Genomic DNA, 17,706 nt, shown 5'->3' with positions numbered 1-17,706 from the left:
ACAGGAACAGTTTGGGGGAGGACCGTTAGATGATCCTAATTTGCACATAGCAAATTTTCTACAACTTTGTGACACTTTCAGAGTTAACGGGGTTAGTTCAGATGCTATTCGACTAAGACTCTTCCCATTTTCACTTAGAGATAAGGCAACAGTGTGGCTCCGGTCTCAACCTCAAGGGAGCATTCTACATGGGATGATTTAGTCAACAAATTTCTTAGGAAATTTTTCCCACCTCAGAAGCTGGCAAAGTTGAGGAATGAAATTAACACCTTCGCTCAGAAGGATGGAGAGTCACTTTATGATGCATGAGAGCGATTCAAGGAGTTGTTGAGAAAATGTCCACATCATGCCCTTCCTGACTGGCTTCAAATTCAGACATTCTATGATGGGTTGGTATCATTTGTTAGATCAATGGTAGATGCAACCTCTGGAGGATCATTGCATAGTAAAACCTCAGAGGAAGCTCTCCAATTGATTGAGACCATGGCTGCAAATAATTTTATGTCCTCAAATGAGAGGTCAATAGGGAGAAAGGGTATTATGGAGTTAGAGACACTAGATGCCATACTTGCTCAAAACAAACTTATGTCTAAACAATTGACTAATCTCAACAAACAGTTTGGGCAATTGCAGGTTGGAGCTATAGGTTCTCAACTTTTAGTATGTGACTTTTGTGGTGGTAAACATGAAAATGGAGAATGTGAAGCTGGTACATCAACTCAGTTATTTGTTGAGCAGGTAAATTACACGGGAAATCCTCCAAGGCAACAAAATAACCCCTTTTCTAACACATATAATCCAGGGTGGAGGAGTAATCCTAATTTTTCCTGGAGTAATCAAAGGGCTCAGAAGAATTTTAATGCTCCATTTCAAGCTCTAGTAGCCCAGCCACCTACTCAACCAAAACCATCTGCATTGGAAGTTGCTTTAGAAAAGTTATCTCAATCAACAACAAGTTTTGTGCAGCAGACCTCTAGTTTCATGCAAGAAATAAGAGCTAATTTTAAAAATCAAGAAGCTTCAATTAGAAATTTGGAGAGTCAAGTTGGGCAAATTGCAAAACAGTTGGCAGAAAAACCACCAGGAACATTTCCCAGCAATACTGAGCCAAATCCTAAGAAGCATTGTAAGGCAATCACTTTGAGAAGTGGCAAGACATTGGAAGTACAGCCTAGAGAGAGCAAGGAGGAGGAAATTAAGAGTCCTCAAATGGAGGATAAAGTTGACGTTGAAGATCTTTCATTTGAGATTTCAAATAAATTTCAAGAGCAGGGGAAGCAACAATTTAGTGAGTCTTCCAAAGGAAAGAAGAAAGTTGTAGATTGGGACAAAACTGTTGAATTGTCCCCATATGCTAAAGTTCCTTTTCCACAGAGACTTCAGCAGCAGAATCAAGACAAACAATTTTCTAAGTTTTTGGAAGTGTTTAAAAAATTACAGATTAACATTCCATTTGCTGAAGCCTTGGAGCAAATGTCATTGTATGCCAAGTTTATTAAAGGTTTGCTTTCAAGGAAGAGGAAATTGAAGGAAGATGAAACTGTGATGCTTACTGAAGAGTGTAGTGCTATCATTCAAAGGAAATTACCTCAAAAGCTGAAAGACCCAGGTAACTTCCACATTCCTTGCACTATTGGTAGTTTGACCATTGGTAGAGCATTGTGTGACCTTGGGGCTAGCATCAATTTGATGCCATTATCCATCATACATAAACTAAAAATTAAGGAAGTGAAGTCTACCATGATTTCATTATAACTAGCTAATCGGTCTATCAAGTTTCCATATGGGATAGTTGATGTGTTAGTCAAAGTTGACAAATTTATTTTCCCTGCGGATTTTGTGGTGTTAGATATGGAAGAGGATTCTGAGATGCCCCTAATTCTAGGATGACCATTTCTGGCAACAGGTAGGGCATTGATCGATGTTCAACAAGGAGAGCTTGTATTACGAGTGCATGATGAGAAAGTAATTTTTAATATGTTTGAAGCCATGAAGCATCCAGTGGAGAAAGAGCATTGCTTGAAAATTGATGTAATTGACCCATTGATAAGAAAAGCTTTTAATAAAGAAGCTTTATCATGTCCTCTTGAAGCAGCTCTAGTGAATTCAAAGATGTTAAGTGATGAGGATAGAGATAAGCTAGAAGTTGTTGAGTGTGTGAAATTGCTGGAAGCTTTGCCACCAATCATGAATTTAAAGGAGAAGGAAGACTTACACTTGATGAAAGAAGTCAAGAAAGAAGAGCCCCCAAAGCTTGAATTGAAGCCTTTGCCTTCAACTCTCAAATATGCATTTCTTGGAGGTAAAAATTCTTATCCTGTGATTATTAGTGCATTCTTGAGTGAATTAGAGGAAGAAAAATTATTAAGAGTGTTGAGAGAACATAAGACTGCTATTGGTTGGACTATTAGTGACTTGAAGGGGATAAGTCCAACTATGTGTATGCATAAGATTCTATTGGAGGAAGATAGTAAGCCAGTTGTGCAACCCCAGAGAAGGTTAAATCCAACAATGAAGGAGGTGGTTTTAAAAGACGTGTTGAAATTGTGGGATGCAGGAATTATCTACCCTATTTCTGATAGTTCATGGGTAAGTCCAGTTCAAGTTGTACCAAAGAAGGGTGACATCACAGTAGTGTCTAATGAAACAATGAGCTGATACCTACAAGGACAGTTACAGGCTGGAGGATGTGCGTAGATTACCGCAGGCTGAATGCAGTAACTAGAAAAGATCATTTCCCCTTACCATTCATTGATCAAATGTTGGAAAGGTTAGCTGGGCATGCCTAATATTGTTTCTTGGATGGATATTCAGGTTATATTCAGATTGTGGTGGATCCTGCAAATCAAGAGAAGACGACATTTACTTGTCCATATGGTGTTTTTGCTTATCGGAGAATGTCTTTTGGATTGTACAATGCCCCAGCAACGTTTCAAAGGTGCATGCTTTCTATTTTCTCTGATATGGTAGAAAAATTCATTGAGATATTTATGGATGACTTCTCTGTTTTTGGTAGTTCTTATGATGCATGTTTTGGAAGTGGAGTTGTTTGATGTTTGGGGGATAGACTTCACGGGTCCTTTCCCTTCATCATACCCTAATCAATATATTCTTGTTGCTGTGGATTATGTGTCCAAGTGGGTGGAAGCTATTCCATCACCCACTAATGATGCCAAGGTAGTTGTGAATTTTCTGAGAAAGAAGATTTTCACAAGATTTGGAGTTCCAAGAGCACTTATTAGTGATGGAGGGAGTCATTTCTGTAACAAACAAATTGAGGCATTACTATAGAAATATGGAGTCAAGCACAAGATAGCTACCCCATACCATCCTCAAACAAGTGGTCAAGTTGAGGTGCCTAACAGGGAGTTAAAAAGAATTCTTGAAAAGATGGTTAGTGCATCAAGGAAAGATTGGGCAAGGAAAATTGAGGATGCACTTTGGGCTTATATGACAATTTTTAAAACTCTTATAGGAATGTCTCCATATCAATTGGTGTTTGGAAAATCCTGCCACTTGCCCGTAGAGTTAGAACATAAGGCTTTTTGGGCAATAAAATTTCTGAATTTTGATGTTAAAGCTGTCAATGAAAAAAGACTTCTCCAACTTAATGAACTTGAGGAATTCTGACACCAAGCTTATGAAAATGCTCGCTTGTACAAGGAAAAGACAAAGAAATGGCATGATAAGAAAATTTCTTTCACGCTTTTTGAAGCAGGACAACAGGTGTTACTATTTAATTCAAGATTAAAGTTGTTTCCTGGGAAGTTGAAGACAAGATGGTCTGGGCCATTTGTAATAACCAAGGTTTCTCCGTTTAATGCTGTGGAGTTACTTGAACCAACATCTGGAAGAAAATTCACAGTAAATGGTCATAGGTTGAAGCATTATTTTGGAGGGGAGGTTGATAGGCAGAGGTCAACCTTACCATTATCATGAAGAAGTGCAACACGTCAAGCTTATGACGTTAAAAAAGCGCTTTATTGGGAGGCAACCCAATCTTTAGTATCCTTTGTTTCAATTTGTTTTGTTTTTCCTTGTTTTATTTTAGTTAGTTTAGTTCAATTTTTTATTTATTACAAAAAAATAAAAAAAAATGGCCCAAGTCTTTTTATGGACTGCCCAAGCGCTAACTGCACGAGAAAATTGAAGTGGTCTCAGGGTGTCTAGTGCCTAGGCTTTATTATTCACTGCTTGAGCTCTTATTGAAAAAAAATGGATTGTAGTTTCTGGTGGTTCACCGCTCAGGTGCTAAACCTTTCCGCCTAGGCGTTTACTGCGTAAGAGAAAAAGAGAGGCTTTCAGGTAACTCAGCGCTTAGGCGCTATATTCGTACAGCTCAGGCGCTTCGACAAGTGATATTTTAAATGAAATTGGGTCAGATGGTGCAGTCTATAACATTTTTTTTTCTTTCGTTTCTTTTCTCCTCTGTGTTTTAACAACCCTTTTTTCAACTCTCCCCTTAATCCATTTAACCATAGCCAAAGAATTGACTTCACCATCTATAAACCTCTTCCATTCTTGTTCTAAAAGAAAAAAAAAAAAACCCTCCTTTTTCTTTATTTCTTACAGAGTGCCAACCAATGGTTTGGAAAATTAAATAATTTTAGGGTTTCAGCATTGTGTTGTGTGGGTCACGAAGTGAGGTAATTTTCCTTTTATCTTGTTTGATTTAATTTCTTTTTGCAAGCATATAGATTGAACGAATAGTTCTTAAATGCTAGGGTTTGTGAATTGGGAGAAAGTAAGAAATTAGAAAAATAGGTATCTTTGGAGGTGGATTTTTGTTTTACATTGTGTTTGATGATAGGAAAGATTCATTTTGGCATTGTTGTTGCATGGTAGTCATAGAATCAATATGTTGGATGAGTGAAGACTAGGTGTTTGAAGAAATGACAATGTGAAGATGTGAAACTGAATGTGTTGATGTGACCTTGAGCTAGTTAGTATGATTTGTATTTTTGAAAATTTCTGATTAATAGGATGTTATTGAAGTTAATTGCTGATATTGAATTTAGATTATTCATGATGATTGCAAACTATTTGAGAAAAAGTACTGAACATGAGTGGAATAATTGGTATTCTTGAAGTTTGCCATGATTAAAATGCTGATGTGTTAGTGTTAATGCTGATTTGGTGAGTTAAAGTTGAAAAAAAAAGAGAAAGAAAATTTTGAATTTGACATGCTTTGAGTTTTTGAGAATTCATAATTATCTCAATTTATTTGTTAGGTGTTTTGAAGCAAGGAACTCCAACAAGCTTTTCCAAGTGATAAATTTCATGCCTCCAAGAAAGAAAAGGGCTGTTAGCAAGGCTGGCTCTAGCTCAGCAAATGATTTTGATCAAGATCGTTTCAAATCCCGTGCACATGAAGAACGGTTCAATAATGTATTATTGACTCAAACCTTGGTGCGAGAAAGAGGATTCAGTCTTCAAGAAGGAGAGTACCCTGAAATTCAAAATCAAATTAGAAGAAGGAATTGGACAGCTTTATGTGCGAGTCCTCAATCGGGAAAGATGAATTTGGTACGGGAATTTTATGCCAATGCATATGTGGTGTCTAATGATGAGACAGAGCAAAGTGAAGAAAGTGAATTCAAGAGTTTTGTCCGAGGGAGAGAGATTGATTTCAGTCCACAAGCTATTGACACTTTCTTTGGCATTGGATATCAAAACCCATATTGTAGTTATGAGCACAGAATGGAACATGAACAAAGATGTGCTGATGTATTAAGCGATTTGTGTAAGGAAGGCGCACACTGGGAATTGGATGCACATGGAAATCCTTTGTCTCTACGGAAAGCTGATTTAACCCCAGTTCCTCGAGCTTGGTGCACATTTGTTCAATCTAGACTTATCACAAAGTTAAATCACTTAGAAGTGCGCATGGAACAAGCCATCCTTATTCATTGTATAATTAGAGGTTCACAAATTGATGTAGGGAACCTAATTGCTTCAAAGATACATGAAATGGCTCAAGCATCATCTGGTAGTCTGGGATATCCAAGTTTAATTACACAATTGTGTAGAAGAGCAGGAATTAATATTGAAAGAGATATTCCAGTCTTACCAGAGCGACCAATTACTGCAGCCACTATAGCCCAGGAGATTCAGAGACCCCGAACTCAAACCCAGCTTGGTTCTAGTAGGCCAAGGTGTTCTCTCACCACAGCATAAAGGTTAGAGCAATTGGAAAACCATCAAAGGTTAAGCATTCGTCAAAATCAATATCTCATCCGTGCTGTCCAAGGATTAGAAGTAATGGTAAGACGAATAGCTATTGAGCAAGGAATGGGACCAGATGAACTGGAAGAACCATTAGTACCAGATGAGGATCTTTTAAGGTCAGTTGATGCTGAGCAAGAGCAAGAGGTTGGAGAAGAAGAAGAGGCTGATGAAGACTGAGTTGAGGAGAAACGGGGAAGTTTTCTATTTTTGTTTATTGTATTGTTAGCTTCCTTGTGTTTCTAGTTGATTTCCTAATTAGGTTAGTTTAGACACTGTTATGTTTAATATTGTTTATGTCAATGATATTTTTATTTATTTATTTATTTATTTTTTTAAAAAAAGGGCCTTTTGATTATAGTTATAACTGGTCTTCTTAAGAATTGTGTTGAGTGCTCAATGATTTGATTAAATTTTCTATGAACTTGAAGTATCATGAGCACAATGTTTTGAATGGATCATAATCTCATCCATTGAGCCTATTATTGCTTTGATCTAAGATGTGCATTTTCTTGGTGATGGACTGGATTAATTTTCTAGAGAAAGATTATGTGATATTCTTATATTGACTCTTATCTTGGAAAATGTGTGATTCTCTATTGAGGCGAAATCCTAAGGTAGTGCATCTTGGTGAAATGATTAGGGCATTCTTTGGATCGTTTGAGCCTTTCAAGCCAACCTGATAATGTATATCTATAGGTCCCCTTTGAAGCTGAATAAAAAAAAATAAAATTGATAATAGGCCTTTCTTTTGCTTTTAACTTTATTTTATCTAACCTTCCTTTAAGCTCTAAAAAAAAAAAAAATTTATATATTCCACCTGTAACAAGTTTTGTTGAGTTCCTTAAGTAATGCATTACATGCTATATTCATCGTATTGTGGTGCCATGTTTTTGCAAATGAAGTTATTTTTGTGAATTCCTCATAAAAAAAAGAGAAAAGAAAAAAAATAGGGGGGAGATTAAAGAAAAAGAAAAGAAAAAGAAAAAAAAAGTACAAAGTAAAGAAAAAATTAAAAAAATATTCAAGCATTATGGCACTACTTTCGTTTCATTATTGCTAAAGTTATTTAGGATTGTAATGTATGCTTTAAGTACTCAACCTAGTGTCGATTTCCTTTTCCCTTCTTTCTTAACCTTACCCTTTGGCCTTACATTACAAACTTTAAAAGACCCTTTTGATCACTTTGATGCATTGCTTCTGCATTAGTGGAGATAGAGATGAAAAATATGGACTGAGTATGAGTTATTTTTAAGTATTTGCATAATTTAATCCGGATTTTTTTATTCGGAACTGATCCATGGTTTTGTACAATTTTGGTCGGGTCATAAGGAGTACAGGTGGTGAGTGTTTGATAGTATTTGATCTTTGTGCTTCTTTTTGAATCGGTATTGAGAATTTGTTCTGAGAGTACATAAGATGCACAATTCTTATTTAAAAATATTGGTTAGGTGCATAATTGTCTTGATTTTTTTTTGTTGCTTGAGGACAAGCAACATATTAGGTTTAGGGGTGTGATGTTCCATTAATTTATTGAGATTTTCAGAGTATAAAGACATCCAAAACCCTTTGAAAAGTTATTTTGAGTAGTTTTTTTCTTTGTCTTCATTAGTTGTTTATGTTATTGCATTTTTTAAATGTTTTGTTGGAATTATGAGCGCTCAGGCGCTAATCTCCACCGCCCAGGTGGAAGGCGAAATTTACTGGTTTTATTTTGCTCTTAGGTAACCTGCAGCCTAGGCGCCCAAATCGCAACGCCTAAGCGCCCATGGCGTGCTGTGCTCTCTGGTGACCTGCAGCCCAAGCGCCCAAATCGCAATGCCTAGGCGCCCACGGATGTTGTCAAGTAAATTTTCAGATAAATAGAAGGAAAGAAAAGGATTAGGGGGGGATTGAAGCAAGGGCGAACTCAAGAGAAAACGGAGGAAAAGAGCTTGCAGCTACGAGACAACTTGGGAACAAGAGGAAGATGAGAGATTGAAGATTCATCTTTCCAATTCTTGGTTCTTTATGAAATTTCCTACAATTTTCTTCTTTGTTCTTCATAGAATGAGTTGCTAAACTCCATAGCTAGGGGAAAGGATTAGGTCTGAGATGGGTGTATTGAGATTGGATTTCTAAGGTTTTGATATTGGATTTCTTGGATTAATTGTTCGTCTTTCGATTATATATGCAAGAATCATGAGTTTTTGTTCATGAGTGGATTAGGGTTCTTATATGATTTGGAAAAATTGTGTATGAATTAGCTCAATAGATGAACTACATGAATTTCAAGGTTTAGGAATATTTCTTAAATTTTGTGTGATATGTGGATTGATTTAGTGCTTCATCTATATTTGTGTTGAGATATAGTCAAGGAGTTGTCATATTTTTTCATAAGTAAAGAATGGATTCAACAAGGAATTGGGGTTCATTCACTTGAAATCCTTTCATTAATCTAAGATTTTCAATTCAAGTGTTTAGAAATTCAACACGGATTAAGAAAAACTCAGACCATCCTAACCTCTAGTGTTTTAAATCTTGAGATCACTCTTTACTTTACTTGTTGAAGGGAATATTTATTCTATTATAAATCTCTATTTTATTCCAAGTAAATATCTTTCAGAAAAGAAACAAAACAAAGTAAGAGCATATGTCACATTAACACCATTATAACTTTTACAATCTAACAAAATGCAAGTCTAATTACATGATGCATAATTAATGCAAATGATAGTTGTTGGTTTGGCAAAATCTCATTTTCATGCTTATGTGACTCTGGATCCATAACAATCCTATTGTTTGAAAGTTGTTGGGAGTTTCACTAGCCAGCCTACATTTCACATGTATAGTGGGGACTTGAACCTCCACCGATCGATCTAGCTCGACCAACAAGATAAGCCTCAGGAGAAGGTCAGGATAAAGGAGCATCGCGTGGAGACTCCTCGCTAGAGTTCCAAGGCCTAGAACACTCATAGGGCTATTGGTAAGTCACCTAACTGATGAATGAAATATTTGTCGCGAATCCTCATCAAAATATAAACAGAAATTAATGTAATAGTAGGATGCTAACCTAGGTCGTCTCCCATGAATCATTGGATGAGTAACCAAATATCAAACATGTAGTGTGCAATGTATCTAGAAAGCAACTAAAAAGGGGGGGTTTTGTGATTTCAAGTTCAATCAACTTAAGCAGAAAATTAAATTGCAAAGTTCAATCAATAAAATGTAGTAACCCCTAGTTCATTCATGTAGACTCTATCCTTACTCCTCTCAATATTTAATACTCTTCCTCTCCTCCCAGAATTAGATTAATTTAACAAGCGAAAATCAACCTTATATTTCCATACTAATTAAGCAATTCAATGGACTCCAATCTCTCATCCCAAGATTACGCAACCTTAGAAATAAACCTAGAATTAAGCAATTCAAGTTTAGAATCTCATTAAAACGAATTAAGGTTAATTAAGCAATGTCCCCCTCATTCAACAATTAACTCAATTCAAGAGATTAGGAAGAAGAAATTCATGAAAGAAAAGGATTTGTATTAACATTCAAAGGCCAAGGAATTCGAGAATCCATATGAACTTACTAAGAATTACAAGAAAGTTTAGCCCTCCATGAGGATGGGTCTCATAATTACAAAATGAAAGTAAAGAGAAATCAATAATATCAAGATGAAAAATTAAAGAAAAGTGAAGAAGAAATGGAATTCAAACCCTAGGTTGGACCCTTGGCTGTCACCCAAGGCCACCCTAGGCTCTCCAAGTGTTCCCAAAATGACAAAAATCTAAAAGTGTAAAAAGCTACTGACCTAATTTCTAAAATTCTATTTATAGTGCAGTAGTCGTCGCCTATAGTAGCTACTATGGTTTAATAGTAGCTACGCCCAGTGCTCCCATAGTAGCTACTATGGTTTCATAGTGGCTATGCGCAGTGCTCCTTTCTATTGACCCTCTTTGGAGTGTTCACTTTGGGTTCATAGTAGCTACGCGCAAGACTGGGTGACTTTGGGCTTCTCTGAAGTGTTCACTTTGAAATCAGAGTGATTACTTTGGTCTGCCCTAGAGTGTTTACTATGGACTCAGAGTAGCTACGCGCAACACTTCTTCAAACTGGGGTTTTTGTAGTGTCTACTATGGAATCAGAGTGATCACTTTGGTCTACCCTCTGGATCTAGCTAGCTGTAGTGTCCACTATGGAATCCAAAGTGGTCACTTTCAACTCAAACTTTCTCAAAGGCTAGAAATTCATGAAATAAGCCTAGAAATTCTTGCACAATAATTCAAATGATCAAAATTGCAAATTATTTCTATGTAAATCAATGTAAATTAACCAAAATTTAAGAAACCTATGATATTTGACCAAAATGATGTTTTATGTTATTTACACTTCCTAAGTCTACTTTTTCTATTAAGGAACACTAAAAAGACAAGTAAAAATCCAATAAAATGTGGATTCATCACTAACTCCATTAAATCCCTTAGACGTCAAGGTCCTTCCTATCTTTTACCAACAACAGTTATAAAATAACCTTGTGACTTCTTGCACAGGGGAGTTTCACTCCCTTAATCATTCATGAACACTTTTGGAGTTTCACTCCCTTAATCACGCACATAGGCGCTGGCCAAATTTAAGATTTCACAAGATTTCATCAACTATTCAGAACCATATATATGTAGAGAATTGGCAAGTACTTATATCCGTGCCTCAATGCACTTTCTCTAAGTGTTCCTAGCTCACTAGCTTTATCTCTTTCCTTGAGTTCCAATCATTATCCGGCTAGAGTTACACTACTCCTTTACTTTCAAAAAAGAAAGAAAACAAAGTTTTCACAAAGGTTTACTTTTAGTCATTATATTCAATTATTGAACTCAAGGTCCAAGCTCAAACCATGGCCAAACTCCTTAGAGCGCATATACTTATATACCAATTTACTCTTCGCGTGTCATCACACATTTTCCACCCTTAAAGGGCTCAAGTTCACAAATAGTGCCCACTCAACCTGCATATGCCTATATGCATTTTCTTAGTGCTTTACACAACACATGCGCCAAACCGTATATTTTCAAAGAGCACAACACATAAGATATCCTGTTCAAATACACTAGGCATATTACTCATATTGGACATTTCAATAAATCATTCTGTTTAATTAATCCTTGGTTTTCGACAAGCTTTGAGTAAATAGTTCACTTAAAATAATTCACAATTTTCACAAAATAATATTTACTCAAACATCAAGTGTAAAATAATTCTTAACCAAAGATCGAGATTCGTCAAAATCAAAATATACTCATAATTATATTTCAAAACATCAAAAGTCTCAAGTAAATATTCAACAATGTCACCATGTAATTCAAACAGCACATGTCTCCTAATATGTGTTTTAGACCTCAAGGTTAAGGGACAACCCTCTTTGATTTATTTCCTTTCTTACTGTTTACTTGAAATATCTCCTCCCCCTTACCTTGGTGAGTAAGGTGGTCTGTAGGTTCTTTTTCTTGGATTTCCCAGTTTCAGAATTTGTAGTTTCTTGGTTTGTTGCGTTCCTAGTTTAGAGAGGAGTTTATCAGAATCCTTTGAGCCAAAATGGCCAAGAGCTAGTATTTTTAAAAATTCAAAAATAGCCATGCACTTATTGCAGAAAACTAGAAAACTTCAGATTTGCTTAATGTTTGTAAAATTAAGTGTAACAGACTCAAACGAAGTCCAAATCACGATCCATAAATTTTGTTAGAGATCAGAATCAACCTTTAAATATTAATTTTTCATTCACAGGAAAGTACAGAAAAATCAGACTTCACTGCTGTTCATGCAAGTTTTTTAGCTTCACACTATTTTTGTAATTCATTTCGTAAGGTATTTAAACGAAGTCCAAAATTAACATAAAAATATGCGTTGGAAAGCTATTTTCATATAATTTATGAAAATCAATTTTTTGGTTGAAACAAATCTGTACAGAGGGTGTAAAAATTATTTCTTTATACTATTTTTGCAAAAAACGTAAAAATGAAGGTCCTCACTATTCTAGGCGATTAAGGGTGCAAACGATATCGAATTTCAGTTCAAGATACACTGTTGGAAAGATGATTCTGCAAGGAACACATAGGGATCTTACATGTCAGGTTTTGGAGATTACAGAAGTGAGAAAAATAGTCTCCTTTGCTGCTGAAACACTAAAAATGCAGAACAAGGAGTGATCTCACCATTTTCATTATAACTTGTGATTTTGATGTCCGTTTTGAGTGAAACCAAGTCATTTGAAAGATTTTTCACTGCATAATCCAAATATGCAGAGCTTAGGCCAAACAAAATACGTTTAGATGGTCAGAATTGACCCACACAATGGCTAGATGCAAAAAGCTCCATGCTTTTTCATGGAGAGGTGCAAAAACTTCATCTCTTTGCTTTGATTGGTGAAAACATTGAGAAACAAAGATCAAAGAGTATTTTTACCTTGCTTGGATGTTCAGAGAGAAATCAACACACTCCTTTCAACATGCAAGGACAAAAGAAATGAGTTTCCTTGGTGCAATAGAAGTTGCAGTTTCAAGTTTTGTAGAAGGAAAAGTAGGAAAATCTTGCTCAAAGTATGGAGGGAAGAGTGCTCAAGGTTTTTGGCTATGGAAGGGTGTTGGTTACCAGCACAAGGCTTGCTGCAAAATGAGAGAAAATGGTGGGTAGAGAGAAGATAAACCAAGAGAGAGTGAGAAAGCTTTATGAAGGGAGAAAAGAGAAAATAATTTGGTGAGATTTTGCGTTTGCCACCTACATTGCATGCTCCTAAAAAGAACGTGGAATTGCCACCTATGTTAAAATCATGCAGAGGCATCATGGGCATCATGGACTTTTCACATACTAAAAATCCTCCAAATGAGTAAGACTAGCCTATCCACCACTACACCACCTTTGTTGATGTGTAAGAAATTTGAAAATCAATTATACTTAAGAGATTGTAAATAATTCAAAGTATTAGAAAGTTTCATCTTTCAAAAATAAATCAAACATGTATTTAAAGACAAATTATTTTAACAAAATAAATACTTTTATTTCAAAACTTCTTTAACCAAAATCTTGCAATTTTGTAAAATACATTGAATTACTTCTGAAAGAGATGAAATCATGAGAATGCACATGAACATTGAGGGAGTAAAAATCAGGATGTTACATAACACAAATAATCAGAATCATTACTAAGATCAAAGTGGGTGATAACACTATTAAGTCACACCTTAAGTCACTCATAGGTAACATGAAGTTCTTCACACATATATCTGCTATGAAAGAGTGGTGGCTCTAGAGTCTAAGAATATGGAAAGAGAGAGATACCTGCCATCACCTATGCTCCATGAACAAAGTCCACTGCTTGAGTCCTCTATTCCATATAGTGAAGGTAGTCTTGTACCTATCATCTTCACAAATTTGGATTTGCCAAAATCCAGATTTCATATCAAATTTTGAGAAGATCTTAGCAGAATTGAGTCTGTTAAGAAGATCTTTTTTATTAGGAATAGGGTACCTATTCCATAGAAGAGCTTGGTTGAGAGGTTTGTAGTTGATAACTAATCTGGAGTGCCTCTTTCTAATTCTGCTTGTTTATTAACGAAAAACGCAGAACAAGACCATGGACTCTTACTTTTCCTGATGAGTTTTTTGTCTAAGAGGCTTCAAAAATTTAAAGTCCAGATCCAGAATAACATAGTTATAAACAACTTAAGCAGTTATATTCTTACTTCCCCATCATGCTTTGATGGTAAAGATATTTCTATTTTAGTAAAAAAGAAGTCCACAATAACCATATCCAGAAAAAAAAAGAATTATAAATAACTAAGTAGATATATTTTTATGGAACCCAATGAGGGTGATGAACCATAAGTTTATTTTATGATGTCTCGTCTACTCCGCTCATTTTCTTGTATCTCTCTTCACTCTAATTCTAGTTCATCCTCCTCCTCCTCTTCAACTAAAAATATACTTTTTCATGATCAGGAGAAACAGTCTCCTGAAATAAAAACCAAACAAAACCTCTTCGATGAAAAAGTTAGATTCGAAGAGATCAATCAGAGTATGGATGACTGGACTATTCCAGAAATCTCTCAGGATGCATTATGTGTACCTGAAGACCAATCTAAAAGAAACAGTTCTGATTATATTATCAAGACTTTTGAAAACAATATTCCTTTAGGATAAGACATAGGAGAAGAATTCCATCTTTTGTCCAAACACTCCATAAATGAACACGAAAGAAAATACAAATACCTCCATATAAAAAATAAAATCAATCAATATTCTTGGTTAATATATTTTAAAAGGTCTCATGACCTCAATAAACAATATGACCTTCTGAATTGGTTCTTACAATGGTGGTATTCTTTGATCTAATTGAGGAAATCCTCCCCTCACCAGTAAAAGAAGGACTTGCTCATTTCAACAATATGTATTCTAAAAAATTAAGAATTCCTGCAGATCTTAAATATTTCTCTGCTTTTGCTCTAGCCTGGGTATGCTCATGACAATATCGATATAGCAAAACAAACAGTAAAGATGAATTACCCATCCTTCAAAGGTACTCCTTTGTTAAATGGTGGAATTATTTTAATGCAAACCATGCTGGGCCTTCTGATGTAAACAAATTCTTTGGAGAAAACCCTGAGTTTTTGAAGCTTGCTGATCCAGCAACATTTCAATTCCTTAATCAGAAGTCTAGGATGAATCCACTTTTTATTATATTTTTACTTGCCTTTTTGGTGCTCCTTGATAGAAAAAATGGACTTAGATAGTGAAAATAATATAGAAATTACATTTTGAGTAAAAATCATAGGTTTATTAATTTTTAGTTAATTTGCATTTAATTACATAGATATAGATTGCAATTTTAATTATCTTGATAATTTTGCAGAATCCCCAAGTTAATTCTAACAAATCTTGGTCCTTGGATGAAAGTTGCCCCCAAAGTAGCCACTTTTAGGAGCAAAAGTGGCAACTACAGCAAGTCTGGGCATTAAAGGTTCCAAAGTAGGCACTTTCAAGACCAAAAGTGGCAACTCCAGAGAGCTCCAGGAACGCTAAATTGGAAGCATGATGCGCGTGGCCACTATTGCCTTTCAAAGTGGCTATGCGCATCCAAAGTTCCCACTTTCAAGTCCAAAAGTGGCAACTCCAGAAGCTCCAGGAATGCCAATTTTGAAGCATGATGCGCGTGGCCACTATTGCCTTTCAAAGTGGCTACGCACATCCAAAGTTCCCACTTTCAAGACCAACAATAGTGGCAACTCCCGAGAATTGACAGATTTACGAGAATTGCGCATGGACACTTTCAAGGCCCAAAGTGGACACTTTCAAAGGTAAAAGTGGACACTTTGCTGACATGTCATCCACTATAAATAGAATTTAGGAATTAGGGTACGGGACTTTTTACACTTTACAAAAATTTTCCTTTGCCAAATTGAGACATTTTTCCAGAACATTAGAGTCTTGGGTGACAGCCAAGGGTCCTCTATAGGTTTTAATTTCCAATTTTCCTTTTGATTTTGGTTGAATTTACATTAATGTTACTTACGTTCTTGCATTTCTTTCTTTCATTTGTGAAGCCCATCCATATGGAGGGCTAAATTTCCTTGTAATTCCTAGTCAATGCACATGAATCTTGAATTCTTGGGATTAATTGCAATACAAATCTTTCTTTCCTTTAATTTATTGACCCCAATCTTTGAATGAAATGGAATTTGCATGAAGGGAACATTGCTTAATGAACCCTAAATTACCCAACAAAATTCTAATTCAAAATTGCTTAATTTTGATTAATCCTTGAGGTTGCTTAATCTTAGGGATAGAGATTGGAGCCCATTAAGATGCTTAATTTTAATTGGGATGTTAAAGTTAATTTTCGCTTGTTAGATTAACTTAATTCAAGGGAAAGAAAGGGGATTATTGAATCATTTGAAAGAATAATGATGGAACTCATTGATTGACTAGGAATTACTCATTTTAATTGATTGAATTTCACTAGTTTACACTTTGCTCTTGATTAAAATCTGGAAATTGACAAACCTCCCCCCAATTTACTTGCTTTAAAATATTTGTTCACATTTGTTCGATGTATGTTCCCAATCAAAAATTCCTTGGAGACGACCTAGGACAACACCCTAGTATTGCATTTATTTCTTTGCATATTTGATGAGGATTAACGACAATCTTTTGCATGACGAGTAGCTAAAATCGTTTCATCAAATTGGCGCCATTGCTGGGGAACTTTTGGTGCTGAACTTATGTTGAACATGCTTGGTACTTTGTTTTTGTGTCTTGCATGTTAGTGTGTTTGTTTCATTTTGAGTTTTTGTGTTGTGTTGAAAGTCATACGAATTTTTTGATCTGTTTCTGCATTGTTGTTGCAAGATTTCCTACATCATTTTCTTCATTCAGGTGTTGCAATTTTTCAATTACTCACTTTCAATTTTCTGCGTACATTTTGCTGCATATTACTCTATTTTTCTGCACTTTTGCTGCATAATTCTGCAGAATTCTGCAGAGAGATTTCAAACTGTTCTTGTTATTTCATTTACTCAATTTGCTTTCAATTTAGTTAGTTGATATCTAGTGCATGACCTGATCAAACCCTGGGGATTTATATCCATTAGACCAGAAGATTGATAGGACTTTTCATAGGAATAATAGGACACATAGGGATCACTCTGATCACTCAGAACCATCATCATCTCCTACTGCATCTTTGCAATTTGTGACACTAATTTCTGTTTACTCTTCTACATTTTCACTTGACTCTAGTTTTGGAGCAATGGCAGGTGATGAGAGGACTCTTAAGGAGCTAGCTGCACCGGATGTCACATACCAAACATTGTGCATCCAATATCCAGATGTGGACGTCCCTTTTGTTTTGAAAACTGGATTAATTCACCTTCTACCTAAATTCCATGGTTTTACAGGTGAAGACCCTCACAAACACTTGAAGGAGTTTCACATTGTATGTTCCACCGTGAGACCTCAAGGTGTTCCAGAGGAGCATGTCAAATTGAAGGCATTTCCATTCTCTCTTATGGATTTGGCTAAAGACTTGTTGTATTATCTTCCACCTGGCTCTATTACAAGTTGGGACACCCTCAAGAGATTGTTCCTGGAAAAAAATTTTCCTGCCTCAAGAGCTGCCTCAATAAGAAAGGAAATATGTGGTATTAGGCAGCTGGAAAGGGAAAGTTTGTATGAATATTGGGAGCGTTTCAAGAGACTTTGTGCTAGCTGCCCCCATCATCAGATAAGTGACCAGCTCCTAATCTAGTACTTCTATGAGGGATTACACCCAATGGATAGGAGCATGATCGATGGAGCTAGTGGGGGAGCCCTAGTTGACAAGACTCCCGCTGCCGCTAGAAACCTCATTGAAAATATGGCAGCTAACGCTCAACAGTTTTCTACAAGGCAAAATTCTCTCATGTCCAGGAGTGTCAATGAAATTCAAACTTCAGATTCACACAAGCTGGAGCA

The 17,706-nt window shown here is 35.9% G+C and overlaps 1 protein-coding gene and 2 non-coding genes across 3 annotated transcripts; 1 reads left to right on the top strand and 2 right to left on the bottom strand.

Annotated features, from left to right (window-relative positions):
* Positions 1–246: 246 nt before the first annotated feature.
* LOC113848703 lies at positions 247–353 on the bottom strand. Its single transcript, XR_003501965.1, has one exon. It is a non-coding gene; the product is annotated as a small nucleolar RNA R71 (small nucleolar RNA).
* Positions 354–411: 58 nt separating this feature from the next.
* LOC113874865 lies at positions 412–1,755 on the top strand. The gene has a single exon (XM_027513079.1). It carries the CDS (start codon positions 412–414, stop codon positions 1,753–1,755), a length of 1,344 nt encoding a protein of 447 aa, XP_027368880.1.
* Positions 1,756–17,373: 15,618 nt separating this feature from the next.
* On the bottom strand, positions 17,374–17,478 carry LOC113848617. Its single transcript, XR_003501881.1, has one exon. It is a non-coding gene; the product is annotated as a small nucleolar RNA R71 (small nucleolar RNA).
* Positions 17,479–17,706: the final 228 nt, after the last annotated feature.

Source organism: Abrus precatorius, unplaced genomic scaffold (genome assembly GCF_003935025.1).
Source record: "Abrus precatorius isolate BTA unplaced genomic scaffold, Abrus_2018 Scaffold8, whole genome shotgun sequence".
Taxonomy (NCBI): domain Eukaryota; kingdom Viridiplantae; phylum Streptophyta; class Magnoliopsida; order Fabales; family Fabaceae; genus Abrus; species Abrus precatorius.
This window is presented reverse-complemented; position numbering and strand designations above follow the sequence as displayed.